Raw genomic sequence first — 27,992 nt, forward strand, 5'->3', positions numbered from 1 at the left:
TAGAATGAATCTTGATGTAGACTGCGCAACAGAGTTAGCGCAAACAAGACGTCGTCGCTTTTACGTCATCAAACAAGAGATGCAAGAGAATCAAAGTTCGTCGCTCAACGTGAAGCCTCAAATGAGCTCTTTGCGCAGGACTACTGGTTCTGGTGACAACATTTTCATTTCCGGTTCAAAAGTTTACCTTAATAGTCGAACCTTGTTACAAAATTTAATCTAAAATTTTTATGCGTACCGGAGACAAAATCAGGGAGATTGAAATGTGTTCTTTACGTTTGTTGATTTTCTTTTCTTGACAGATTGTTCATGCAATATCACCGCGAGCGCAAGTTCGCCATCCAGTCGAGCGCAATTCCTTACACGCAGTACGGAAGGCTGATCTAGGTCCAGTTGAAATACATTCATAAGATGTCGCGAAAGATTATTATCACCCATTAGGGCGCTTCCATTTCATTTCCGAAAATCATTTAACCCACCCAATTGTCTCCTTAAAAAATAATTCATAAATACAGTTAGAAAATTGCGACCTTTTCATGCTGCTCGCTTTCGTAACTTCTTTTTAATCTCAGAAAGTATAAGTTCGAGCAAATAAAGCGTACGTTCAAGTCACCGCAGACAAAAAGATTGCAGTCGAGTACGCTTGCGCCACAAAGCATTGGTAATTAATTTTTTTTTTACTATTTCTGTTTTGAAAAAAAAAAAAAAAAAAAGAGAATGTTTCAACTTCGAAATGGGAAAACGATAGGCTGACAAATTTTCGTCCGGCGGTTGTAATTCAAAACGCCTGCGACTTCTTTTTTCTACATTCCTGCAGTTTTCTTTCTTTTTTTTTGTGTGTGTGTGTGAATCATGCGGATTAGTAGTCTAAAGAAATATAGATTGTCGGACAGAGAAAAATGCGTGTCTTCAGCATAAAAGACAAACTTGTACGAAGAAACTTCTCACAGGAAAGAGGGGAGTTCTTGAGCTTATTTCAAATTGGATGCAGTTTCCCCTCCATTTCTAGGTTTAAGAAAAAGTCCCCCTCCGCTGCCGTGAGCACGACCGACACGACCGCCGAACGAATTTCGTTTATGTGGATTGTACCTCTGCGATGGTCTTTCCACATGCCGTCGCTTCCTTCCCATGCTTCCTTACATACCGAGTAGATTTCGCGACGCAGTTTTGGAGCGGGCCGGGTTCTTGAAGGTTTCCCTCGCGTGGTAGGGCCGAATGTTACGTCACTCTCAAGGGGATCTTGGAAACAGTTTGTAGGGCACACTTTTCCAGTCTGCAAGGAACGAGGCGCGTGCATGGAGTGCTTTTAACGGGATGAGGGTCGCTGCCACTAGTATACATTTAGTGTTCACTAAGATATAATCATCGTTTTTGGGTGTACGATAGGAAAAAAAAAACGCTAAGTAAAAATGAGGTTGTTGCCGAAATAATTAACAACAGCCTACTGATGCTCGTTTTTATTTTCTTTATTTCAACGAGAGCTACTCTAAAATAAACGCAAACTTACTGCTACTTCGATCATCTGTATGGCTTGATACAAAGCACAGGCGAAGTAATAATAGAGGCCGCCTTCGTATAATTTCATTAATTATGAAAGTGTAATACGCATATCGCAGCGTGTGTAGCCAGTTTGACGCGGCTAAGTGCCGTACGCGGTATGGCACGCAGATGTTAATGTGCGTCCTGTGCATAAATATTTCGTTGAAGGCATATGTGCTACCTGAAAGAAATTTTGAAGGCTGAAGAGCTTGCGACCCTCAAGGATTTCTGACAATTTAGATTCTATGTCACTATATTTTCTCATTGACAAAACTGGCTAAAGTTTTATCACTTTATTAACAAAAAAATCAGCAAGAAAAAGGGAATAAAGAAGAAAGAAAACCGACGTAGCTAAGTCGGCAGCCTGCTTGGCTCCAACGCAAGTGGCCGGGGTTCGATGCCTGCCACCGCCCGTTGTTTTTAACTTTCCCCTAAGTTAATATAACATTCTAGAACGTCATGAGAATAAGTATTCTGTCCATGCACTGTATAGTTCCTGAACAATCGAGACCGAATGCTCTAGGCTTCCGGCTGCACCGCGCCGTGCAGGGTCAGTCTCGCCCCAGCGTTCGTTCTCTCAACTACGCCGCCATCGACACCTGCTACGTTGTCCCTTCTTTTTTTTTTTTTTTTTTTGGTCCGGCACAAGTTTGTTACATTAAACGTTTCTTTTCTGTCTGCTCATTCGTCGCCTCATTAATTGTCATTCGTGACAATATGAACTCACGCACATTGAAATTAGGGCTAGACACTTATTCGATTAACCTACCGGTTAATTATTTGGTGTTTTATGATTAAAAATTTTAACCGGTAAATTGATTAAATGTTGACTAACAAAAAAAAGTAAATTGCATCACTTTCCCCACAAGCAGACGTGGATGAGTACACCTGTATAAAGGCAGACTTATGGTGAAATCTCGGCCTACAGTAAACTATAGGGGCGAGGTTTGTAAATCCAAACAAGGTGGAGAAGGTTATGTGTGTCCCAGCGACTTTAACGCCGTGCGAGTGTTCGTTTAGCCCAGCAGAGACACTTGTGAACAAACAAATCAGCTCGCCATTGCGCATAAAAGATACCAACGAAACTCTCTGCTACTGCGACTGAAGTTCTAATGTGTGAGTATGGCTGTCTTTTGACTGTTCTCAACTACACTTCAGGGTTGATTAAAAAAACACAATGAAGACAATTTTATATAATTTTTTTAAATGGTGTTTTTAGGCTTCTTGGGCACCTAGCACGCTGCCTAATTTTTTTGTAGATATTTGTGACGCGTATTTTTGTGCCTACGAAAGTACTGAAGAAACCGAAACTGAACCATCTCCATTCTCATTTCTGGGCCTCCGAAAACGGAGGTGACGTAGGGAGTGACGTCAAGTGTGAATAGTCGGTATCAGTGGTATTCAGGAGATCGAAACTTTGGTTACCTCAGTGGGTTATAGCAGCGCAGTCGTTTCGTCGAGTCTGTCAACATGGACGACAGTGCAGCTCTCGCGAGCGAGTTTCCGTTCAGTGACCTAACACCAATGGGACGGGACTACGTGTATGACGGCGTTCGCCATCACCCGACGGAGACCGCCCAGCCGGCAACGAGCGGCCAGCAGGCTCCGGAGCAGTGAGCAACGTTCGCGCGGGCGAGCCGAGAGCTGCGCGTTGCCGAAGGACAGGGACGCGGGGGAGATGCCGAGAGGAAAGCGGCAGCGACTAAGCCGTTCCGGGAACCGGTTCCTCCGCGGGGGGTCGCTCCCCAAAGAGACAATAAACAGCACCATATTTGGTTTTCACGAAAGTCGTTTCGTCGTCAAAGAACACGAACAGCAACCTACACGTGAAAACTAGCGTCGCCCGAACGAAATGGTCTTCAGTCGACCGTTAGAACAGCCATCTACAGCGCACACATTTAGCATGACTACCATTTTGCAAAGCCCTTCGAGTACCGTGTTCTCAAAGTAAACACGACACCGACATCTTATTTTATTTTGTTTGCCCATAGTTGCTCGTTGCCCATTTTGCGTCCAGCGTAGCATAGAGAAAAACAATTATGCTGTTTTATTTAGGGTTTAGTAGTCATTTTCGGTCTGATTTATACTCTTCATGGTTATTCAAGCGAAAATTAGAGCAGTATTTCTAAAAAGCGCGAACTAAAACGTAACCGAGGGCACGTCTCTCGTTTCGACCAATCGCTGACTCATCTCTTGTGACGTCGCTCTTCTTGGCCCCGCAACAGTCACGTGAGCTCCGCTTCCCCTGGCTTCTCCCGCAACTCTCGGGGCGTCGCTACAGTCCATCCCGGCACGATTATTACTGCGACTGTTTAAATGATTTTCGCGGCACACAAGCGCCGGTTTCGGCTAAAATTTAGGCAACGTGGCCTGAGACGTGCCTGGAACCCAGTTCAATCGCCAAAAAAATATCCTAAATTGCCTTTATTGCCCCTTTAAGATCTCAAATTGTCCATTTCTCCGTTTATCATATTTTTAGTAAAGGCAAAAAATGCAATTTTTACTTTTTTGTACTATAGTCTATAATGCATGGCAATGAAGAAAATCTATTAATTAATTAATTGACCAAAGGGTGGTGAATCGAAATAACTTACGTTACATTGAGATCAGCCATAAGATGTTGCTTTTCATTGACTGTAGTAAAACTATAACAAAAAACGTGGTAAGTATTAGGTTACAACTTGCAAACGGTAAAAATCGGAAGTCGATGAGTTAAGATTTTTAATAGCGCTTTTTGTTTAATAATGAACGGGAAAAACACAAGTGCACCAGAACTGCCAATTTCTCAAGCGGGTGGGTGGAACAAGAGGACGAAGCTAACGTACAAAAATCAAATATTGAACAACGCACATAAACGGCAGAAAATAACTGAGACATGTACAGCCTGGGCTCTTTGATAGAGACATAAAATATGAATACGTAAAGCTCTGACAGCCTCCATCACGCGACATCGTGTGAGACAGGAATAACATATGAATGACATGAGCCGTGTATTCGCGAAATCCTGTAGCCCGAAAAAAAAAAAAGAGAAGAAACATATCCGGATCATTTGAAGTACTCATGTTTTCTATCCCTTTCTCTCCCCCACCGCCCCCCCCCCCCCCCAAAAAAAAAAAAGAAGAAAAAGAAGCATTTAACAACCATTAGCCAGTAGTGTTTTCTTACGCTTCTAACAGAATTATAAGCGCAGACGATCCTTCAAAAAAAGACTGTCGGTTGAATTGCGTAAGAGGTAAGCTGCAGGGTTGTTAATAACAGTGCGTGAATCATTTTTGTTTTTCTTTTAATAGGATATTATTTCGTTTAAATTTGTTCTGTTTTTTTTTTGTGTTTCAGTGATGAAATTGGGGTTTGCCACTTAGAACAGTGTCGCTATCTCGGAATAAACCGAAGGTTTTGTGGCTTTGGCATGCAAAATCCCTCGGTGTCGTAGTTGAGGTCGACTGTTTTGCCATCCTCCGGAAGGACCGTGAACTTTTGAAGAAGCCTTGCAAGGTAAAGGAAGACCTCTAAATTGGCAAGGTTTTCTGCGGGACACATTCGTTTTCCTGAAAGGAAAAGTGAAAGTTAGAAACTTCCATGCATATAGTCATGTGCTCTAATGTTTAGTACATAACGTCTTCGTTGTACAACTGACACTTGATGATCAAGTGTCAATAATTAGAAGCACGCGGTAAAACTTGTCGCCCTTATCACGTCACGTTCAAAGTTTTTTTTGGTTCCAATGTTTCTCAATTTTGTATTATATTTGTATATGCTGTACCAAAAACATGTTGATGTTGCATTGTTGTATTTCTTCAGGGTTACAACGCTTCTGGCATAGATGCACTGTCTTTATGAGTAAACTTGCTGTTAACGTTTGCTAACGTAAATATTATCGGAGCATTATTGTAATCATTCAACAGTTTTTTTCACAATATTCTGCCTATAAACGCAATGTAACATCTGCACACTTGTGATTTTCTAGAGTAGTGGTTCGCAGGAGCTAAACCAAAGACTTCATCAAGTATTATTGTGACCAGTTTTCAAATATTTATGTTTTCGTCCCGATGACAACCCCGCTTGAAATTGCTCGCAAGCATATAGACCTTTTCACCCTCTGGCGCGTGGGGGCCGCCATCTTTGAATCCCGTGACGCGGTCACCATAAGGTGGCTTCAACTCGTCACTCCGCTCTCCCCTCCTTGTCTAGGTGAATGCATTGTACCCTTGTTTTTCGTCGCGCTTCACCGGGATTGTTTTTTTTTCTATGTAAGATGTCGTCTCATACTTGTCTTTACTACCTAATTGAATGTCATCATTTTGTGGGCAACCTCTGCACTTAATTCTATATCATATTTTGACTGCTTGCACCGTCAGCGCACCGGACACGTGTGAGAAGGCTAAAGGAGGCACATGAATCAGCGTTAGGACTAACGTGCATTGATCATGTAGATGCATTTTAGACAGTACGAGGGCTAAGAGGTCAACTACTTATGACAAAGCAAGTTAGCTCTAGGAGGCTAGCCGAACAGGCGCCGCAAGGTATATATATGATCGCGCATTTAGGATCTTAAAGAGGCATAAAAATAGTAAGCGTGAGGTGTTACTATATGCGTGATTCTTGAAAGCATCGCGCTCTGTTTTCATAAGAAACAAAAACAATTGCTTTTGATTATATAGTAGAATGGTTTTTGCTTTATAAACATTTGCTTGATTTATGCTTTTTGCTTTATAAACATTTGCTTTTTGCTTTATAAACATTTGCGGTTTATTTATATATTTAAAGAAACTATTAATTGAACTTGCTCCCAATTCTGTAGTAATTGAAGTGGTTTAATTATATTATGATATCCACTTTAACTCCTTTATTTAGATACGAAGGGGAAAAACCGTGCCTCCGTGGATATCCCCCGAGCCGCCTGCGTGGAAACCACTTGAGTGCAGTGTATTCGATGCTGGATTTAATTTCTACGCTGCTGGTAATAAAAATGGCATCTCTTCAAACGAGAAAGGAATGTCTACACAGACTCACGAGGTGGTGCCTGACATTCGACTTCATCTCGGCTTGACGGAGATCACTCATTTTCGCGTCTTTTAATTTTATTTAGCAAATTTTATGGAAGGCAGACGTTACATTGACGTCTCTGTCACGTATCTCATGTCCTGAATACGTCGTAAGAACATGACCGTACAACAAATAGTTCATTTTCTAAGGTCATCATTGTGTATAATGTTAATTATTGCTTTAGCTGGACGATAGTTGATAAAGCTTTCCTATTCGGATAAGGATGAACAATCAAAACGTTTCTTGAGTGTTTTTTTTTAATAGTTGGAGAAATCATTGCTTCTTTTTTACATTCTATGCGCCACTACAATTTTCAGTTGGTGATGTTCAGAAAACGTCCCTGTCCTTGAAAATCAAACGGCGAGCACTAAACGTGCGAGTTTATCTGTTTTCTTCGATTTAGCGCATCGCTAGTCAGGTTGTCAACCTGCCTTTTCACTACGCCTCCAGGCATTGGTATCTTCATTAGTTTATTGTTTCTATGGAAACTTGGTGTTAGCGTGTACGTCCAGCACGTCCCTAGAAAATGTAATCCTCCTCCTCCCTCAGCTGAGTCGTTTCGCCGCCGAACCTGGCCGAACGACGCATATGACCAGATGAAAGTTTTCGTAAACCTTCATCAGTAACAGGCCCAGTACCGCTGTGTCGCTGGTTGCGTACCACAAGAGACTCTTGCTTATCACAAAATTTAAGCGAAAATGACATAACATATCAAAAGAGCCCTCGAGCGCCCTGAAACCGAAACCAACCAAATTGAAGCTACCTGATGGCACCGAGTGCGTCAGCGCTCTCTTTCCGCCGGTCAGATAACTACAGACATCATAAACAGGTCTGTACGAAAACTATCTACTTCTCATTATGGGCAATTCCCATCACTGTCCTGTCAAATCAACAGCTTCTATAAATAAAATGTTAGCAGTATGCTACCAGACGCAACGGGCTGACATTTTTTGAAGTCCCCAATTCCCCGGGATAATAAGTGAAGGCATTAATAGCGGTTGAACTCATCGAACTGGATAGAAAATTGCGTGGCCATCGGTTAATTTATTTTTGATGGGGAAGGGGGGAAAGCTTGATGTAGCCAATAGCGCAAATAGTTTGAAGATTTATAACGGAAGCTGCGTACTCCCACAATTCGACCGCTCGTGCGAGCGAGCATGAGTCATTACCCCATGGCTCGTCACGTCACGTGACGTCAGGATGTGACGTTGGGATAAAATACTCAATTAAAACGATCGCTGCTTAAATATTAAATTCCACGCGTGATTGCATTTGGAAGTAGAGGCCGCTGGCAGTTCTTTAACTTAGCTCGTGTGTTGGCACCGAAAAAAAAAACGTAACATTAGGGACAGTTGTAATGTCTCTCACAAAATTTAGCTAGGAAGTTTGCCTTCTAAATTCAGCAGGTGTGCCCAGTACCTGAAATACGTGACCTCGTGATACCCAAGAACGTAATATACGTCCACATAAGCACGATAATTTTTTTTTTTTACTTCATGGTACATTTCTCAACGTTATCGTGAAGGAGTCTCGGTTTGATGCGTTCTTCTTTAATGATCACACACCTGCTGGTGGAGATTATTTCGGCTTCTTACTCTGTCCGTTGCCAAAGTTCACGATTGTAGTAGCATAGTCGGGATACTAACCCGAAGAAAAGGGTATCAGCCATTCTGGCTTGTCAATGAGCCTCGATCCGTCCTTGATGAGAAACCTCTCTGGTCGGAACTCTTCCGGAGCTTCCCAGAGGTCGGGGTCCATGTGGACTGCCCAGAGATTAGCCATGACCACCGTGCCGGCGGGAATCAGGTAGCCCTGGACGATGACGTCTTCATCCGCTCTATTGAATAGATAGTGGCGTACACAATCAGGTAATGTTGATCTTGCGCGGCTCGATTTGTGTTCGTTTTCTTTATTTTACTCTCTTTTTTTAGAACGCAGCTCTTAGGCGCCCACTTCCGTGTTTCGCGGCGTCGGCTTCGGCGTCGGCGTCGACGTAGCCGCGCTAAATTTAGCTTGAAAATGGGCGTCACGTGACATTGACACCAATTCGATTTCCCGCTAAATTTAGCCGGGAATTGAATTGGTGTCGCGGTCATTTGAGCGGGGAATTGAATTGGTGTTACGGTCACGTGACGTCAATTTTCCCTCTAAATCTAGCAGGAAACTGAATATGTTCATAGGTGACGTGACACCAAGTCATGTGACGTAATTTTCCCGCTAAATTTAACTGGAAGCTGAACTGGAGGAGGAGAAGATGGAGGAGGAGGAAGAGAAAAGGAGGGGAGGAGGGTAGAGTACGGAGGAGGAGGGGGCATACTTTGCCCTCCGTACCCTCCCTACTCCTCCGCCTCAAGAGCTGCGCTCTAATTTCACATTACAGAGAATTGTACACGTCTCTCATTTTAAAGTGCAGCTCTCAGGCGCCCGTTTCTGTGCTTCCCGGCGTCGCAGTCGCCGTCGGCGTAACCGTGCTAAACGTAGCGGGAAAATTGACATCACGTGACCTCAACCCCAATTCAATTCCTTGCTAAATTTACCAAGGAAATTCAGTTTTTCCGCTAAATTTAACGGACAAATTTAGCTGGGATTTCCCGCTAAATTTAGCTTGAAATTTGAATTGGTGTTGAGGTCACGTGACGCTAATTTTCCCTCTAAATTTAGCGGGGAAATTGATGACAGGTTACCTCAACACCTATTCTGTTTCCCCGCTAAATTTAGCGGGGAAAAGGACGTCACATGACTTCGTGTCACGTCACTCATGAACAAATTCAGCGGGCGGAGGAGGAAGAGGAGAGTAGGGGAGAGGAGAAGGAGGGGAGGGGTACGGAGGAGGAGGAGGAGGGGCATACCCTTCCCTCCGTACCCTCCCCTCCTCCTCCTCAAGAACTGCGCTCCAGTTTCGCATTACAGAGATTTGTAAACGTCTTTTATTTTTTATTAAAAAACTAGGTAGTTTTACGTTCGGATAGTTCGGTAAAAGTGATAACTTTTAAGATTTAACACGCCCCCATAGCAAGAATCTGTAGTTTCTGGCGAAACATCTACCGCAAATGTTGATAACCGGTATTCATACATTAGTATGGCTTGTTTTAACCTTCCGAATACATATTTTATTTCTGTTTTTTTTATCTCAATTTATGCATGGTTTTGGATTTGTTTTAAATTATTATCAAACAAATATGTTCCCGGATAATTCTTGAAATGAAAAAAAAAACACAAAACTGCAAGCTGGGCAATATTTTTTTTTATTTTAAGTGATTTATTATTCAAGAGGTTAAGGGGCGATGCGACAATTTTTGTACTTAGCGCAAATACCGCTTGGAACGAATCCCTGACGTTAATGACCCATTAAACACGCGTTCGTTTTTTCACTACACGTAATTGAAGTCTCAGAAAAAAGAAATGAAAGAAAAACGAGCAGCGGTCACCCTCTCAACTCGCAGACAGAACAAGCGGACACGTGATCTGGTGCCGATTATATGCCGCCAATGTTGACCATAGCCACGCGCTGGGTTTGGCAAAGCACAAAACACACGCTGAGTTTCAGACGTTGTTAGGGTTCGGGCATTATCGTCATTGCAGCGATTGGACACGAGCCACTTATGAAATGTTTATCGAGCTATTGATTACCTGGAGCCCAAATAGAGTGCTCACGCAATGCTCGGGTCCAATCTATGAGCCACATTCAAATATCGTCACTGGGAGATACTGCGACCCCGTAGCTACGTTATCAAGTTTTGCGAAGGAAAGATTGAAAGAAAGCACTCGCTTTTGTCCTTGAAGTTACACCTCAACAAAGGATTGTCTGGTCAGTTGCGTTGCGTGCGAGTATACTTGGGTGCCACTTGTGCCAGTAAGCTTTGTAAACTGACAAACATTTTAAACGAATATCGTTGCACGGCACCTTTAAGGCGGAACCTGACATTTTTCTCCCCTGTTCGTCAGTCGCATGTTTGACCGCTTGCTATTTCGTCACTTCTCAAATGTATTAAACTCTTCTGTGACGCTCTTAATATTAATTTAATGATGTTTATTGAGTTGAAAAATCTTCTACGTTAAAAGGTGTCGAACGTTATTTTTATATATTTTGACGAAGTTTGGCATGGTCTTATATACGTGTGACCTACTTAAAATATTTGATTGATCTTTATATCACCGGGAAGTTCGAACATAGCTAATTTTATATCAGATTCAATGTTTTAAACTAGAATTAAAATAAATTTCGAAAATTTAGCACATTCCAGCTCAATTTTCTCAAAAATCACGTCTTTTACTTCGTTTTAAGTTTATCGCTAGCAAGATACGGTGATGTTCTTTTACGAAATATAAATATCATACATATTATTTTGCTTATATATCTGAAAATAAGGTTTGAATGACGATAATGCCTCGAGAAGGGGAACAAGGGGGATAAGGGACAAACACAAATCTGCATACACACCTCGCTTGCATCTTTGAATTAATTGCATTATAATTTGAAGCATTTCTAGGCTTTCATGTTGAGTAAGTAATCATATTCACGCCTCAATATTGGCCACAATGGCACCCTTGTGAGGACGCAGTCACAATGCAAAATCGACAAGTTTCAAACTTTAATTGCGACCACATGAACAAGTTAATGCAGTTTCTATTTTCATTTTCTAATAAACCACAATCATACAATGGCACTAATAAAACATAAAACTAATAGATATTTTAGACTTCGAAGAAAATCGGCCACAAGTTCGTTAAATTATCGAAACGTATGTAACGGATTTTATAATCAAAGCAACGCTGCCCTTATGCCTTCGATAGCTGGAAAACAGTCAGTTGAAACGTTTCAAGCCTGATAGGCACTTCGTCAATCGTTAAACTAGTTTATTTTATGCATATACTGCTGCATATGCATGCAATAAAAGGAGTTGATTGAGCACTTTCTGGTGATATCCATGTCACTAAAATACCTCAAATAGGCAACACGTAAGAACTTGCCAAATGTTGCCGCTTATGCGACTGTCTCCCTCTTGTAAGACACATCACCATAATTCTTTTAATTTCACAAAGAAAAACAAAAAAGTGGCCAACTCACTCCCTCGGCATTCCCATCACGACGATGGTCCTCCAGCGATACATCTCCCAGACGGTGGCCATGGTATAAGACATGGCATGACGGTCAGACCAAGCGGGTACCCTCCTCCCTCCCGTCACTCTGTCGATTTCCTCCTGTACTTTTCGCTGCACCGTGTCCGCCTTGTCAGCAAGACTGAGAAGGCTCCAGAGGATGGTGGTGCTGGTTGTCTGTGATCCGGCAGCAAAAATCGTGAGGGCGTTTCCAATCAGGTTGGACACTGCATTGAAATGCAAGCAGGCAATGCGGTCAAAATGTATCTTCTACGACCACGGTAGAAGAAAAGTGCCTGAACGGCGCCGCCTCACCATGGAGCAGGACCGGCGAAGGTTCGCTCCCATTTTTGTCAAACGCGGCAAGACGGCGCAACATGACCAGGAGAATCTTCAAAGGCATCAGGGCGGCAATTTGGGAGCTACTCGAAGGACCCTCTGTGTTCGCTTACACGTTTACAAGGCCGCGCGGCGAGCGACCACGCCTGCTTGCTGGCCCCTAAACTCACATGCCGCTTCCCGGAGATGTGCAAAACACAAGCAAACGCTTGCCGCCTCCAGACACCTCTTACCGCTCATTCACACTGGAAGCGGATCCGCGTTCGCAAAGCGGTTGCGAACGCGGTTGTATAAAGATCCAGTGTAATTGCACGCGCACTTGATGTCATCGAGTGCGCGTACAATTGCACTGGATCTTTATACAACCGCGTTCGCCACCCTTTTGCGAACGCGGATCCTCTTCCAGTGTGAATGAGCCGTTAGCCTGCTTTTTCCACGTTGCAACTATCAAATTTGAAAACCATACGCTACCACGTCAGAACTACCCGTAGTCATGCTTTTCCACAAAGAATGGGGGTAGCTAACTGTGACCCTTCGTAGAGAACTGGGCGAATGACGTGGCTTAAAATAATTTAGACTATTGTCACTGAGCGAGACTTGTCACGTGATCATGGGGTCAGTATTGCATAATTCATTTTTTAGGTTCATCCTTTTTTGCCTTGCATTACTCGAATGCATGTTTTAATGCTCAAGTGCTATAAAACAGTATACTGGAAAAGAAAATTGCTCCCAGTATAAAACAGTATAAATCTCGCGATCCGTCGCATTCAACGACTTGTGTTGATAGATGGCGATGTTCTGTCCACTGCAGTTCATCGTAGGAACTAAACGGGGTAGATTTAGATTAATCTAGTAAATTGCCTAAAAATACGCTTTTTTAACAGTGAGCATCTCTTGTTTTGTTTCTGTTTTCTGCTTAGTCTTTTGACTCGTTAGAAACGTTCAGAACACAATGTTCACTCTTTGTTATATTTCATTAAAGTGTTCATCGGGATTTACATAAAGTCAGGCAAATAAAAAACAACTAATTCAAAACACACACAAAAAAAGGAAATACGAATCAACTAAATGGTGCTGCGTGCTTAATAAAGTTGCTAGTGCAGCTCGAAAGCTGGATGTTTCCTGGACAGTGTCAATGTTGTCAGGGTGAAAATTCCATTAAGAAATATATAATTGAAGAGGTGAAAATTTGGAGAGGTTTGTTTTTGGTGTGACAAATTAATGTGTTTTTTTTTTCTTTTTATAATTTTTAGTGCGCCAGGATATTTAGAATGCAGATGGACAATTTTTTTTAAAGAAAATCTCGTCGTAAAACAGCTCCTAGGGTTTCTTGGGCTTGTCTATATCTTGCACCCTAAAAGTTTTTTTATGCACCCCCTCAAAGGGATCTTCATGAAAATATTATAAGGAGCTCGTTTCAGCTCCTTCCTTGAAGGGAACGAGTTCTTCAGCGCCCAGTAGCCCTTCTAGTGCGCCAGAGCGCGATAGTGTTTGAGTCAAAACCGTTCTTCACGAGCTGACAGGGTTTTGGGGGCATCAAAGAACCCTTCAAGGACGGATTTTTTTTTCTTTAACTGAAATACAAGGTAAGTATAGGCGTTATTGGCATTATACGCGTTATAAATTTTGGCGCTATTTCACATGGCCGATAAACGTTCTTTCTGGCCACGATACGGCTTAATTGAGTAGACATGGCATTTATGTTGTACACTTCAACAATTCAGCCATACCAATAGGATAGGCTATTTACTCTCGGGACTACTAATAGATTAAAAACACGTTTTGACCAGGAAACTTTAGTGCTCAGTGAGTCCTTCTGGTTTCTCTAAGGTTCTCCACGCGATTCCATTCTGAGAAACATTTAAAAAGTCAAAAAGAACTAACCGCATTCTCGCAGGATCTACAAAAGGTGTCTAAATTTCTTACTGTTAAAGCTTGTATTCGGATCCTCGTTGTGCTCAGAAATGAGCTGCAGATACCCGTCGACGAAATTGTTTTCTCGTAACTTCCGATGTTCTTTTCCACCTAAACCCTCTTCTTGACTGTTGAGAAAAAATTGAATTATCTGAGAATTATTTAACATATTTACTTTATATAATATTTTTCTTTATCTTACCCCAAAGAACCTCTGAAGAAAATGTATTAGATGAGAGGTAAGGTTATATCAAATAAGAGTTCTAATTAACTTTCAAAATTGATTTCAATCTCGAATATTTAAATACGAAAAAACAATGAACACGGGATGGTGGAAACGTTTATACGAGGTCATCAGAGGTAACCGTTTATAATATAGGGCACTTAGGTCAGCTCAAATTACGTATTTACGGCAACTTTGAAACTTGACATTTCCGTAGGTAAGGTTGGCACTAAACGTTTCAGTAACTAATTTGTTTTCAGTTAAATGCTTTTTACGTAATATTTTCGGATAGTACGATAAATCCCGGAATCGTTCCTGGCTCCAATGCCGTGAAACGGGTGGCATATTGTGATGTTGCCTGAAATGGTAAAGGTTAAACATGATGTTGAATTATTTGATGCGAACTAATTACTATTCGAGCACCTCCCTTGTATTTCTTTTTAGTTCACGAGCATAACTAATCGTAATTTTTTCTTTTTAATCTTAGGCTCTAACATGCATCGTTAGAGGTATGTCGAACGGTCGTTGAAATTGGTTCCATTCTCAAAGTGCGGTGCGGATGAATGGAAATCGGGCGAAGCCATTGGCTAAGATAATTTAGCAACCAATATGAGGGTGTATCAGCGTGACAATTTAGGCTTCATTTTGTATTCTCCCCATGTGGTCCCGTTATCCCAGGCCCATGAGTGCCATTTCGCAATTCCTAACCGTACGTTTCAGGTGATGTTGTACTTTGATAAGCTATAGTCGTAATCAGATTATCAAAGTTGCCGCCGCGCTGTTGGACTAAACGTGTACGGCACGCAAGTTCGTCTGCTCCTTGCGCACCTCGTGCGTTTTGTTTGACCCCAAATCCGTCCACGTGCCTCTGAATGCCGCAATAACATTAGTTGCGGAGCTACAACAAAATGCCCACCACTATCAATGGATATTGCAGTCATTACGGTACGAATGCAGAAAAAGACAGCTTTTCTTTTTGATTGCAACATCATTGAATGCACACGCACACACACAAACAAACATTTTTCATACCATATGAATTTGGTGAGCTTCTGAACGAGCGGCCTCAAGGCGCCGAATCTCGTAAAGCACATGGTAGTGAGTGTTCTGAAGCCCCTGGGCATGAAAGTGATGACCGCGCCCGCGGCGAGGCATCTCATGCCGGTGTCGAGAATGCCATCGAGCATCTTTCTCTTCGGGTCGTCAAAGTCGTAACGGTGGCCGAACACGAGGGCGGAAACGTTATTGGACACGCTGGGAAGCAGGTACTGCTCGACGGGAATCGGGCGCCCTTTGACATCCGATATCTTTGCGATGAGGTACTCAATCTCCTCCTGCAAAAGAAAAGAAATTATCAGTCCTGCTTTAATCCACAGGGCAGTGACGGCGATAGCTGCCACACCTTATCTGGCCCTAAGATGTTCTTAGGTTTCTTGCACGTGTGTATCTTGCACCCATACGTAGAGTAACCATCGCCAGTGTTCGCTTGGAGAGTGAAACACAACGATCTAGATAGATTATGCTAGGCGGATACCAGCATAATCACGCGACATCATGACATCAGGTGACGTCATTTGAGATCATGACATTAGGTGATGGCTTCTTGTGTCTTGTCTTCAAGCGCTACACTTTATTTAACAAGTTCAGCGGCTGTCCTGCCGCCGTATTCCTAGACGTTTGGCATGGAATGAAACCAAATATGAAACCTTCGAAAACAAAAATATAATAATTATTTACTGGATTTTATTTATTTATTTATTTACTCGTTGATTTACCCTAAGGGCTCTAAAGGCATCCGTTGTCCGTCTTGTTCTGCCCGTTGTCCTGTTGCACTTTTAACCATTATAAATCACCAACTCGGCAAACAATCCACCCTCGTCAGCTTCTTTAACTTCATGATGGGCTTTCGCCAAAATATTTTTCTAGAAAAATAATTCTTGATTCTCTGTGTGAAATTTCTGCAGTGAACCCAAGCTAAGTATAATTTGCAAGTTTATAAATGCCATAAAATTAAAATAAAATAGCTATATTACTTTTAATCATTCTGCTGGAATTGTTCTTGCGTGTGATGCCAGAGTTCATATTAAGTAGCTGCTTCTTGCGCTGGTTTTTCTGGAGTAAATAAGCAGGAAACTAGACCATGTCCAGCATTAAAAACAAAAATTACTGTTGTCTTTGAAGATATTTAAAAAGCTTATCTGCATGGGCTGTTGTTATATTGTTCGTTTAAGATTATTTGAGAACGATAAAGCAAAAAGGCTTCACCCTGAAAATTCTCAAACCTGCCCGATAGTCACTGCAGAAGATGTAGACCTAAATTAAGCATCAGGGCCCTCCTGATAAAAATGTGTGGGACTGCATATTAGGTACATTAGCTTGTTAACTTGTAACTAAGGCAATTTTGTTGCAGTAAAGTCTGTTTTAAGCGAGTAAAACATTATTTAATTTGAGCACCAGCGTAATCCGTTTTTGTGGTAGCGCACTGTGCCTCACTGCACAACACGGTCGCTTTGCTGGTAATTCGAGACATGCCACATGCATTGTTTTACTGCCTTTTATTCAAAAATAGCTCAGTTCAAGGTGCATGTGGCATGTGGCCTAAACTCTATGCGCTTGGGGTCCGAAGACATGTGCGGTGTATTGAATTACTAGCCGATACGTCCGTGCTGTGTAGTGAAGGCAGAGTACTGCACAACGGAAACCGATTACGGCGGGGCTCAACCCCAAAATTTGTTTTCTCCCTAAAACAAGAATTACTCCCATAAAATTACCTTAGCTAGAAGATTATGAGCTGATGTTTTAATGAGCCGTCCTGCAGGAGGGCCTTGATGCGTACTTTGTGTCTGAATCTTCAGAAAAAGTGAGTTTTGGGCAAGGTTGAGGTTTATTTTCGGGAAACTTGTTTGCTTTATCGTTTGGAAATGATTTTAAGCGGTCATCGGTCCCACTCAGATAAGGATTTAAAATATCGTAAAGGTGAACAGTGCTTTCTGATTTAAAAGCTGGACATGTATCGTTTTTCGCATGTTTACAACAGAAAAATCGAACGCACAATCTTTTACTTATTATGAAATTTGGCATCATACGAAAGAACAATCTCGATGGGGTATGTAAAAGTAATTGTTCTAACCTCACGTGATCCAACATTCTGCTTTCGAGAAAAATGATGTCGCTAAAGTCAGTATGCAATGTAGCAAACAACCATAATTTCGTTCTTTCAAAGAAATTGGCAATGGTCGGTACCACCACATGGGACTATGGCATGGAATGACCTTCCTGTCGTTCGACCTTCTCCGAGTATGTTGTGTCGCGCACATGTATGTGTACGTGGCGGCCGTGCGATGGGTAGGTTTTACCATCTTGTAGCGTGCCCGTGGTCAATGCACTGCAAGGATCATTTGGACTTTCGAGAGAACAGGTTTGCTCTCCAGCAACTGGGAGCTTAGGAGTGTGGGGCCCGCAATGTGCACGCTTCTTGCGTCGTGATTCGCTCTTTGGCGTTTTTATTAGCAAATGCCGCAATGCGATTGGCTGCAGCGCGATAATTAGATGCCCTGGACGTGCCACGCGCTGCATTTCTTAAGATGTCTGTGAAGGGAGTCATTTTCACCTCAAAAAGACAAGCACGGGTTTGTGCATAGTTTATACGCTGCGTCATATAGCTCTTGGAAAATTTGGTTGCCAGATAAAGTGCAATGCCTTTCTGTATTTGAAGAGTACGTTTCAAATGCGAAATGAATCAATTTTTTTTTTCTGCGCACGGAGGTGTTTTCCTTTGCCGCATAAAGGAGGGAATGAGTAACGTTTCGCGAAGAGCCCATCTTATCTTTACTGCGGTTTGTGAGGGGAAACAAGTATACAGGTTGGATAGGAGTAACTCGCCATATATGTAACTTTATACATAATTCTTTTGAGCAGTGTGTGAACAACGAAGAATATAAAAAAACTGCAGTGACTTTTTACTTTCAGGAACGATCTTTCACATTTGGCGGTTGTTTGAAAGTGAGGAACCTATTTTTTTTTATTTGTCCGGATTAGTTCAATGCAATGAGAGTGCAATAGCACTTGATGGAATTGATGGGATGGGACTAACTCGAGTTAATCGAACCGTAAGAAAACGGAGTGGTAAAGAGGGCTAAAGGGAGGTGAGGGAAAAAGGGGAGAGGGGGAGAGGGGAAGTGTAAGAAATGTCACGTGACGTGAGCTGTCACTTGACATGATCTTCTTCGCTGAATTTAGCAGGGAAACTGAATTGGTGCACAGGTCACTTGAAGTCAGTTTCTCTGATAAATTTAGCAAGGAAACTGTATCAGTGTGTACGCTACGCGACATCAGGTTATGTGGCGTCAATTTCTGCGCTAAATTTAGCAGAAGATGCACGGACGGATGGACGGACGGACGGACGGACGGACGGACAAGATTTTGGGATTTGATGGGAGGGGAGGGGGGATCTGTTTTTTTATGATTTGTTTTTGATTTTTATGAGCGAGACACGCAGTTTACCTTTACGTGAGGTCTCAGTAAGTGTGCAAGCACCCCTCTAAAGCTCGGAAGAGTCCCTGGTGTTTCTTCAGATGTTGTTTCAAGCTAAAAATTTCAAATATCTTTTTTACTTTTAATTTAAAGGCAAATTATAGATTACGTCGTTAGTCTTTTAATCACCAAACTAACGTAATGACTATCTCACCTGAACCTGGGTTTCCATGTCTTTGTGTCCGTACGCAGGGGAGCTGATGAGACGCACGCAATACTTCCTGTTGTCCATCCAGGATGTTCCATTTAAAGTCATGATACCTACAATATTCAAGTTACTTTTAAAGCTCACACTGCACCGCAGCTCGAAGCACGTGGCTCGACAAAATTCATAAATTATGCCTTGGCTCGATTACCGCCTTTGCCCGTTTTGATCTATACGAGCATTGCAGGGCAGCGCGGTCTAGTAATTACTATAGTGATTACTTCAGGCAGTATACTGCTTGAAGCACATGAAATAGTCTATGTTGGCAGTAGCACGGTACTGGCTGAATTTCCCATCTATAGCTCACGCTCGTGTTGCATTAAAAATATATTTTGTACCAAATATTTTGCATATAGATAATGCTTCTTTTATACTATACTTGTGTTTATAGATGTTTTCTTTTGTTTCTCAGTTATGTTGCGGACCTTTTTTTAGCCCACCACTTGCAATAACGCCTGACGGCAATGCAGATTTCTTTGTAAATTGAAACCTGTGTTATCATAGAGACATATCAGTGTTCAAGTCTTGGTCAAATGCAGCACAAAAATGTTCACTCACCTTCTGTGGTGATGTAACAAAAAATACAATGAACTATACTTTTAGTATACTTTTATTATATCCCATACATTCAATATTCCTTCCGTCTACTTCACAATATTAGCGACGTGCGCGATCAAAAGCGTCGCTGTGGTTGAAGATCGCGATTGGCCAAAATACAGCTTCCTGTATACTGATAATGCCTACCCAATTGCCGGTTCAAGGCGAGGCAAAGTCTGCCAATCATGGCAAGGCAAATCCTGATCGTGACGTCACCAACGGAAACCGTGAGAGGGTGCTACCGGAACATCTCGGTTAGAGTTCCTGTATATGCTACCTACGGTAGCAGAGTTGCGCATTCAGCCTCGGCGCGTGGCCGTAAAGCCGGCTTTCCCGCACGAGATGGATGCTTTGCTCCTCACGTGACTAAATTTGGCGAATAGCGGCGCCGCGCGCGCCGCCGCGCATGGAAAAAAGGAGAGGAGGAAAAGGAGGCGGAAAGCAGGGAAACATACGCCGGGGCAAGAGAAACGTCGGCGGAGCGACCGTAAAGGTGGCTTTCTTGCACGCCACCGGATGCTTTGCTCCTCACGTGATGGATCTCGGCGAATAGCGGCGTGGCGGCGCGGGGAAAACAAATGCGCAACTCTGGCTCCCGTAGGGAGCCTATTAGCCCCGAGAGCGAGCACAAGCGTCGCTGCGGTCGCCGCGCCCGGATTGGCTGAGGTGTACTGTGACGTCAGGGCGAGTACTCCGCTCCGCAATCTCGCATCGGCTCGCTTCCCAGCACCGGTTTCCTGGTTTGGCGTTGTGTGCCGCAAGCTCTTCGAGGAGCTGGACTTCGTTTACCTGGTGTGCAAGACGTTGAGTTAGGCCGATATTGACGTGCTTCCGTACATTTTATAAGCCTGCTTGTCCCTTTTACCTTTAAAATTGCGTTACAAATCCCGAAAGCTATCGGCGGAGGCAATTCCGCCGATGAACCTCCCCGTCCGTCCACACGACACGAGGCAATCTTGCGAGAGGTCGGTGAAGCGATGGCGCAAGCGTTTCAGACGCTGGAATTCTGTTCCTTGCACGTTTATGATTTAAGACGATATTACATCCCGCTTTCAAGGCATTTGAAGTGGCATTTATATCATGGGCCTTTGGGTGGTCGGCAAATTAGCTCGCGACCCTGACTCTGCGGTGCCACTCTGCATGCGCTGGTTCGCAGATGTTTTCTTTGAAGTGCTCGTGGAACAGGGCTGTTTTACATAAATGTAGCTTCTTCGTGAATTAATTATATAGTTTATACACGTATGCAGGCATATTTCTTAGAAGCTGCACAATTACTGGAAATTAGTTTGTATGGTAGCAGCAAAAACGGCCGAATTGCCCCCAGTTGTCTGTATGATATGTATTGAACTGCCAAACTATGCACGGCAATAGTGCCGTAATATGGAATGTTTATACTCTTTCCTGACATTCTTTATTCCAGCCTATTCCGAAAATACACCGTTTAGTCTGAATTGTTATTTCCAATTAAAACAGACACTGCTGCAGGTCCCCAAAAGCTTCCTCAGCCTCCAAACTCCCTACAGCTGGACTCTCTGACAACAGAGGAAAACAGGAGTAAAAGCAATCATTCGAACGTCTGTCCAGTGGCAGATGCAGCACTAGCAGCAGAAAATTTAGAACCTGTGAAGGGCGACAGTCTGCGTGAGAAAAGCTTCTGGTATTTTAGCTTCAGGACAATTCGATTTAAGTAAAATCTCAATTTTAGGGCTTAAGGGGCTAATAACGAGCTAGACACCTTCGCTTACGTTTGTTATACATTACTTGAGGTTTGATATAAACAAGTCCACAGATACCACCCGTGTAGTCCATTGAAATACTATCCGAATCCAGCAAAGGTCAAATGCAAGCACTGCATATAATAAATGTTCCTTTTTTTCTTTTTTTTTTTCTTTGCCCCTGCATTTAGGCTGTCTTACTTGTGATTTTTTCTTGATGGCCCAGACTGTATTTAACATGTTGCTCGAGCAGCATGCAGCTTTTCTGCTTCGGCGATCTTTTTTAAAAACAGAGATACAAAAAAAAAACATAACGTGCCAATTTATTCAGACCATTAGCAGCATTTATTGTGCGAGATGTAAATCTATTGTGACGCTCCTGCAATTGTGGCCATATTTCTTTATTTTCATATACCAGCTGTGATTCATGCGTTGCCTGCCCTGTCAGCCATGTTTAAAATGTTGGTTGAAGCTTCGCCTGTAGCTGCAGGCCGTACCTCAATAAAGGTTCATATAAAAATTTACACTTCCTACGAAAAACACGCCAAAAAAATTAAATAGAATCGAGCGCGCCGTCAGCTAGCGTCCTCACAGCCTCCACAGGGCGAGCGGGGCGAGTCAGGGAAAAATTCTCTCCTCGCCGTGACGTCACCCCGGTTTGCCGTAAGGGGGCGCCACGCGAACTTCTCGGGGCTAATACACCAACTCATGTTTACAAACAAACCGAAGCGCCCGGAGCGCCCCTAGCGGACGCCACCGGCGCCGTGCATGCGCGATGGGGGTGTGGGCAAAAAGCTCGCCGTCGCCCATAAACAAACCATTGAAATGCGATGTTGTTGGCCTCGGTGTGAGTCCCCGCGCTCTTTTTCTCGTTGGAATTGTTGATTCTACGTCCTACTAACGATGTCTGACTACTTGAGCGGCGTCAGCGAAATTGACGAGGCTCATTACACCGCAAAACTTCGCGTGAATAATGTGACATGTGGCGATTCATTCCGCGTGGACGCCGCAGTATGTACGCTAATGCCTGATTCACATGTTGAGATTTCGCTCGCAATTTTCAGTAGCGACGTCGCTCGGACTGCAAAAGCGTGAACCGTAGCTGAGATGGTCGACGTCGATACTGAAAATCGCAAGCAGAATCTAACCAAGTGAATCAGGCAGTCGGTGATGGATACTGGTAGCAATGATCAACATCTCCTTGTATCTACTGTTTACGTCGAGCCTGCTTACCAACCTTCAAACTTAAATCTTTTGAGGCCTGCACTCACTTCTTATCGCAAGTGCCGGGCCCACATTTGGTCTGCGGGCCCCCTCTAAAAGAGCAGACGACAAGCAGAGACGTTTGAAAGAGCAGACGACAGTTCGAACGATCAGGCAACCGTTTGAACTTGAAGACGCACTGAACGTAGTCCGCAGGTGGTCCGTACAACTTGACGGTTTTCCGGCGTTCATTTTGGAACAAAACAAATAAATCTGATGGCCAGAAGTATCCGTGAATTCAACCCAAAATGCTTCCCGCCCAAGCTATCGTGGTCCGACGGCGTCTGGTTTTCCCTTTTCACGGCATTTATCCACGTTCTCGGACGAACCGAGCGCATGAAAACTGACCTTCAAACCTTTCTCGACCCTTTTGGTACAGCCCTAGTCGCAGCATTTTGACAAGAAGGCAGGTTTTCGTCTGGTTCCTTTCAAAACAACGCAGGAATACACGTCTCAGATGGGCACTTCCGCCCACAGCCCCGGACCGGAAGTGCGTCCGACGCGCCACCACCGCGCCGTGACGTAACAGAGATGAGTTCGTGTATACAGCAACTCTAATCTCGGTACTAATAGCAATGCAGTACGCGCGGTGAATCCGCTGCAGTAGGTGAGGTGTCCATATAAAAATTACATGGTTTACAAACTTTTAATACGATGAAGATATACTATAGAACAATTTCATATCTATTCAATAAAATTACTTTGAGTACACTTTTGTGTGTATCACTCTTTACCATATGGGCAATGTCAACATTGTTGTTCTTTATTATTCTTATGGTTAGGCTAGCTGCCGTCAGGCGTTGTCGGAACTGCTCATCTGCAGCGGGATCACGCTGCAGATGAGCAGTTCAGACAACGCCTGAACAGCGATATGCCTGAATGGCCAGATGTGGCTCGAGCCACATCATGGCATTCAAGCATATCACTGTGGCAACATCCAGAAGCCGGCACAGCATTTATCCGTCCGTTTCAGTTACGGCAGGTTGCTTTACGTGCAAAGGCTCTTGAACGCACTATTTTGTTAAACGTAACTAATTTGGTACGGTACATATATTGAATGATTTACTCTCATTGCGTTTAAAACTTAAAACTACCATAAGTATCTTCCATGAATTCCTGCATGCAGCACTGCGCAGTTTGCGTTCTGGGAACCAGTTGACTAAGGAACGGAGTAACATGGTTTCGGTTTTTATAGCTTAATCAAAGCCGGTGTTCGTGCGAGACCGTGCGTAGCGCGTGAATCATACACAGCATTTATCTCTGTTTTTTTTTGTGTTTTCCTTTTTTGCTTATGTTTTTGTTTTTTTAATGTCACGAAGTTCCTACTTTTTGGAATATATATTCATTTGCATGTCAAATCAAAACCTAAACACAGTGGCCAATCGGAACCCAAAATGCATTGCATGCATGGACTCGAATCCGGATAAGGTAACTGATTATAATGCAATTGATGCAACGGTGCGAGCGAGCTGGACAGAAATGACAGTAATAATCCCGTGAGAAGGAGAACAAGCGGGACAAAGGACAAACACAAATCTTCAAACACAGCTAGATGACTGGTGCGCGACCGCAAAAATCGGGCTGGTCCTGGTATCTGGCCAAGGACTTCTCCATTTCCCGTGGAACGCTCTACCAACTGAGCTAACCAGGAGTTAGACGTCAGTAGAGCAAACGGGTTTTATCAGCTGCCACCAGTCTAACACCGACAAGGATGAACGGCCTGCGTTTTAAGCTTATGATTATAATGCAATTAATGCAAAGGTGCAAGCGAGGTGGACTGGAATGACAATAAAAAAAATTCACAGGGTTTTTTTTTTTTATCCTTAAGACGACTTGAAGGCGAAAGCCCAAGCGCCGATACATTACGGACCCACAGACATGATTTATTTAATTCACTTTGATTCCTCTTAATTCGTATTTTCATCCTTCTTAATTTCATTGCCTCTAATTCGCCTGAGTTTCCACGTAAACATGATTTCGAACCTCCGAAGACAGCGCGCTCTCTGACGACGCACTTTTGGCGCCGTTAATCTCGCGGCATGTCGCACGCCCGCTCTTCACCGCTGCCCAAGCAAGAGTGTTCTCCCCTCCCGCTGGGTTTGCGCCGAGCGCGCGCCTCCGCCTATTCCGGCACAAGTAACGCCATCTCGTGGTCCTGTGGCAAACCGTGGGTTTTAGGACATTTCGTGTCGCCGACGTATTTTCGCTCAAAGACTGAACGATGAGACAAATACGGCTTTCGCCTTAATGATAATCCCTGGAGAAGGAGGAACAAAGGAGGCAAATGGCAAACACAAATTTCCAGAGATTATTATTGTCATTCCTGTCCAGTTCGCCAGACCTTTGCATTAATGACATTACAATCATAAGCTTAAAATGCAGGCCGTTCAACCTTGTTGGTGGTAGACTGGCGGCAGCTAATAAAACCCGTTTGCTCTACTGACGTCTAAGTCCTGGTTAGCTCAGTTGGTATAGGGTTCGTCTGGAAATGGAGAAGTCTCTGGTTCGATACCAGGATCAGGCAGATTTTTTAAGACGCGCACTCGTCACCCAGAGCCGTGTATACAGAGAGTTTGGTTAATGAGAGGCGCGGGCGGAGCTAGGGCGTGCACCAGACGCAGAAAGTAGGCTAGACATGCTCCCTTGGCCAACCAGAAGCGTAAAAGATTCCCTAGCGGTGGTAGCGATAAACTGTATTGGTCCAAGGTATATGTTGGTATATGGTTTTAATAAGCGCGTAAGAGTGAAATGTAGTAATTCTTTATGGTTGAAAATAGGATGCACGTGATGCTTCGATCATGATCATGCAAAAAGATGCAAGAAACGAACTCGCCGCTCAACTCTGTTTTGCTCGGATAGAGTGTGACCACTCGGACGGCAGATTCCCGGCCCTCGGCGCTTGGCGTACGGATTATGTCGATCGTTTCGCTAGTCACACTCTTGCACCATGATTTTGAATGACCATGGTTGAAACATCACCACCACGAGTCACCACGAGTTACTCCGACGCACTTATCAGGTTTGTTTCTCGCGACCACCGCCAGGGTGTTATTTCCTTCTTCTAGCTGGCCACACTCGAATTTGTGAAGACGCCCTGGAACACGCCCAACCCGTTTTCGGCCACTGGCGCCTCTTCATTTGTCTCCTATACTTCCCGACGAATGGCCAAACCATCTACATATACTGCGCTGCCTTCACCTAGCTCTGTTTGGAGATTAGTGTTTCTCCTTTGAACTCTTTGTTCCCCTTCTCCAGGGACTATTGCTGTCAAGATCTCTGACGAGAGCTGCAAATATTTCATTGGTGGGCGCATCTTTACGGAGTTTTTAAAATGGCCGTCAATATTTTCATCCATGAAAAGTGATAAACGGTGAATGCCCTGACGCAGTAGAACATGCTCACCTGAGACTCCGGCTTGTTTAAGGAAAAGGCTTGAAGTTCTCGCCAATAGCTGTTTCTTCGAAAAAGCTTCGCGGATGCTTTCGTAGGTGTTAAGTATAACCACGTTCACGGCTCCCAGACGGACACTGCCAAATATAAAAGCAAGCTCAGAAAAGCGTACCCATGTTTACACTATAGATCGGTGACCTTGAGGGTTATGCCCTCTATAAAAAAGGGTCGTGCGTCCATATCCCCGTGGAGCACTCCGGCAGCCAATCACAGGGATGGATATAGATGGAGCCTGACGATGCACGACATAGAAAAGTGTTTTAGCCACTAAATTAAAGGGAAGCTACGGAGCTTCTTGGAAAAATGAGTTAGAAGTGAATTCTAGTGTATTTTTACCCCGTGAACCCGAATACCCAAACCATTTGCTGCGTAAGTATTGGTAAACGCGAGAAAAACGCGAAAGACAGTCGCTGTCCGTGACGTCATCGACGGATCTTTTGGCTGCCCAAGGTTAGGGGGGCGGGGCTTCAGCCCTATTTTGAAATTGCTCTTGTGGCTCACCGGCGCGTCGCATTGAAATATAATTATGATATCTGTTATTCTAGAGGCCAAATGAACGCAATTCAAGCGTTTTTTTCTCAAATGTAGAAGTGCCCCATCTTCCCTTTAAGTTTGAACATCCAAGATAAGTCTTAGAAAATGGTGCTGAGCGTACGGTTCGCGACTTGCATGTTTTGTGTATGTGTATGTGTGTGTCTGTGTGCGATTTCATTATTACTACGGTAGCTGTGTTTTAATTACATTATATAAAGTGCTCTATTTTTATGTCGTAAAATACTTGCTACTTGTTAACGTGTTATGTTTTCTCTTGGATTTGTTTCAGCGATTTTATTGTAATAAAATCTGTTAATTAATAACTTTGTAAAAGCCAGGTGTTTAGTTTTCATGGCATAGTAGGTTCAATTGATGCTGGTTACAATGTTTTTCAATTGATGCTGTGATATTTTTCTTTCTTTTCTGTTTCCCTTGTTACAAGTACCTTTCCGCTGCATTGGTTCATTATTAACACCATTGGTGTAAAAACTACAGAGATAGATTAGGAATAAAGTATTTGTGTGATTGACCGATTTAAAATGCGTTCGTCATCCTGAAGTGTTTTTATTTGCGCCAAACATGACGTATGTCAGGGTTATTTCTTTCTTTGGAATCGAACCCAACAGTTCCGTGTTGTTGTTGTTTTTTTCTGCCGCTTTCCGCTTTTTGAGTTCTCCTGATTTCCACTGCCTCATCTCTTCGTCAACGTATTCATCGCTCTACCACACCGGCCGCCCAACTCATTGATAACTGTTTTCCCGACAGTTTTCCTAATTTACTTCACAGGCATAAACCTTCGAAGCACTTGTACTCCCCAAATTACCCCCGCACGCAGTGTAAGGTGCGACACCCGAATCCAGCATTTTCAGCATTTGAGTTCCTAGCAAGATGCAATTATATCTCTATTTGTCACAGGGTTCAAAGATCGCGACCTAAACTTCGTTTTCGAACCCAATTTGGACCAAAGCTTTTTCACTGACTGACAGGGCCATCAAATAAGCATAAAATACTGTTACCTTAAAATGTCCGATATAATACTCTTTGTGCTATGGGTATTCTGCTCAAAGATATTAAAATCGCATCGTAACAACCCTCGCTTTAGCAAATTCACTGAAAATTATCACCTGAAAAGTGGCCCGTATCTGTAAGCCAGGTCTCTGAAGATGATGTGCTGTTTTCTTCGTAGGAAGGGCAGGTACCCCACCAACGGAAGTCCCCAGGGCCCTGGCGGAAACGGAACTTTCGCTTGTGTGTGTTTCCGTTTTTTCTGCACCCAGACAGCCAACGCCACTAAAAGCGAAGTGCTGACCAGAGTTATGAGAAGAGTCGCTGCATCTCGTTCCTGTAAAAACATCCACGTTGTTTTAAGACACTGACGTCTTACTCCGAAGCACGCATGTGACACCCGCGCGAGGATACTATTCATTTGTATGTCACACCTTAACTAAAGCCTTGTCGTCCATATTTTTTAGGTAAACATTTCAATGTATAGCTGCGAGAAACAAATACCCATTAAGTATTAACCTAACGATGT

At 43.3% G+C, this 27,992-nt stretch overlaps 1 protein-coding gene across 1 annotated transcript; it reads right to left on the bottom strand.

Annotated features, from left to right (window-relative positions):
• Window positions 1-4,898: 4,898 nt before the first annotated feature.
• On the bottom strand, window positions 4,899-27,921 carry LOC8028206 (cytochrome P450 2J4). Its single transcript, XM_042289671.1, has 9 exons — window positions 27,898-27,921; window positions 27,583-27,800; window positions 25,877-26,001; window positions 18,849-18,955; window positions 15,194-15,495; window positions 13,951-14,066; window positions 11,654-11,912; window positions 8,232-8,422; window positions 4,899-5,087 (listed from the first exon to the last, which is right to left on the bottom strand). The coding sequence occupies exons 1-9, from the start codon at window positions 27,919-27,921 to the stop codon at window positions 4,912-4,914; spliced, it is 1,518 nt and encodes a 505-aa protein (XP_042145605.1). The 3' UTR covers window positions 4,899-4,911.
• Between the last annotated feature and the right edge of the window lie 71 nt (window positions 27,922-27,992).

The sequence above is a fragment of the Ixodes scapularis genome, unplaced genomic scaffold (assembly GCF_016920785.2).
Source record: "Ixodes scapularis isolate PalLabHiFi unplaced genomic scaffold, ASM1692078v2 PGA_scaffold13__105_contigs__length_92229423, whole genome shotgun sequence".
Lineage (NCBI taxonomy): Eukaryota > Metazoa > Arthropoda > Arachnida > Ixodida > Ixodidae > Ixodes > Ixodes scapularis.

Excerpts from the sequence above, each read along its gene's own strand:
- LOC8028206 (XM_042289671.1), bottom strand. The coding sequence starts at position 27,921 with ATGGACGACAAGGCTTTAGTTAAG. Across the intron at positions 18,956-25,876 it reads TAAACAAGCCGGAGTCTCAG|GTATCATGACTTTAAATGGA; the intron begins GTGAGCATGTTC and ends TGAATATTGTAG. Across the intron at positions 5,088-8,231 it reads GCTGATACCCTTTTCTTCGG|GAAAACGAATGTGTCCCGCA; the intron begins GTTAGTATCCCG and ends TTTTCCTTTCAG.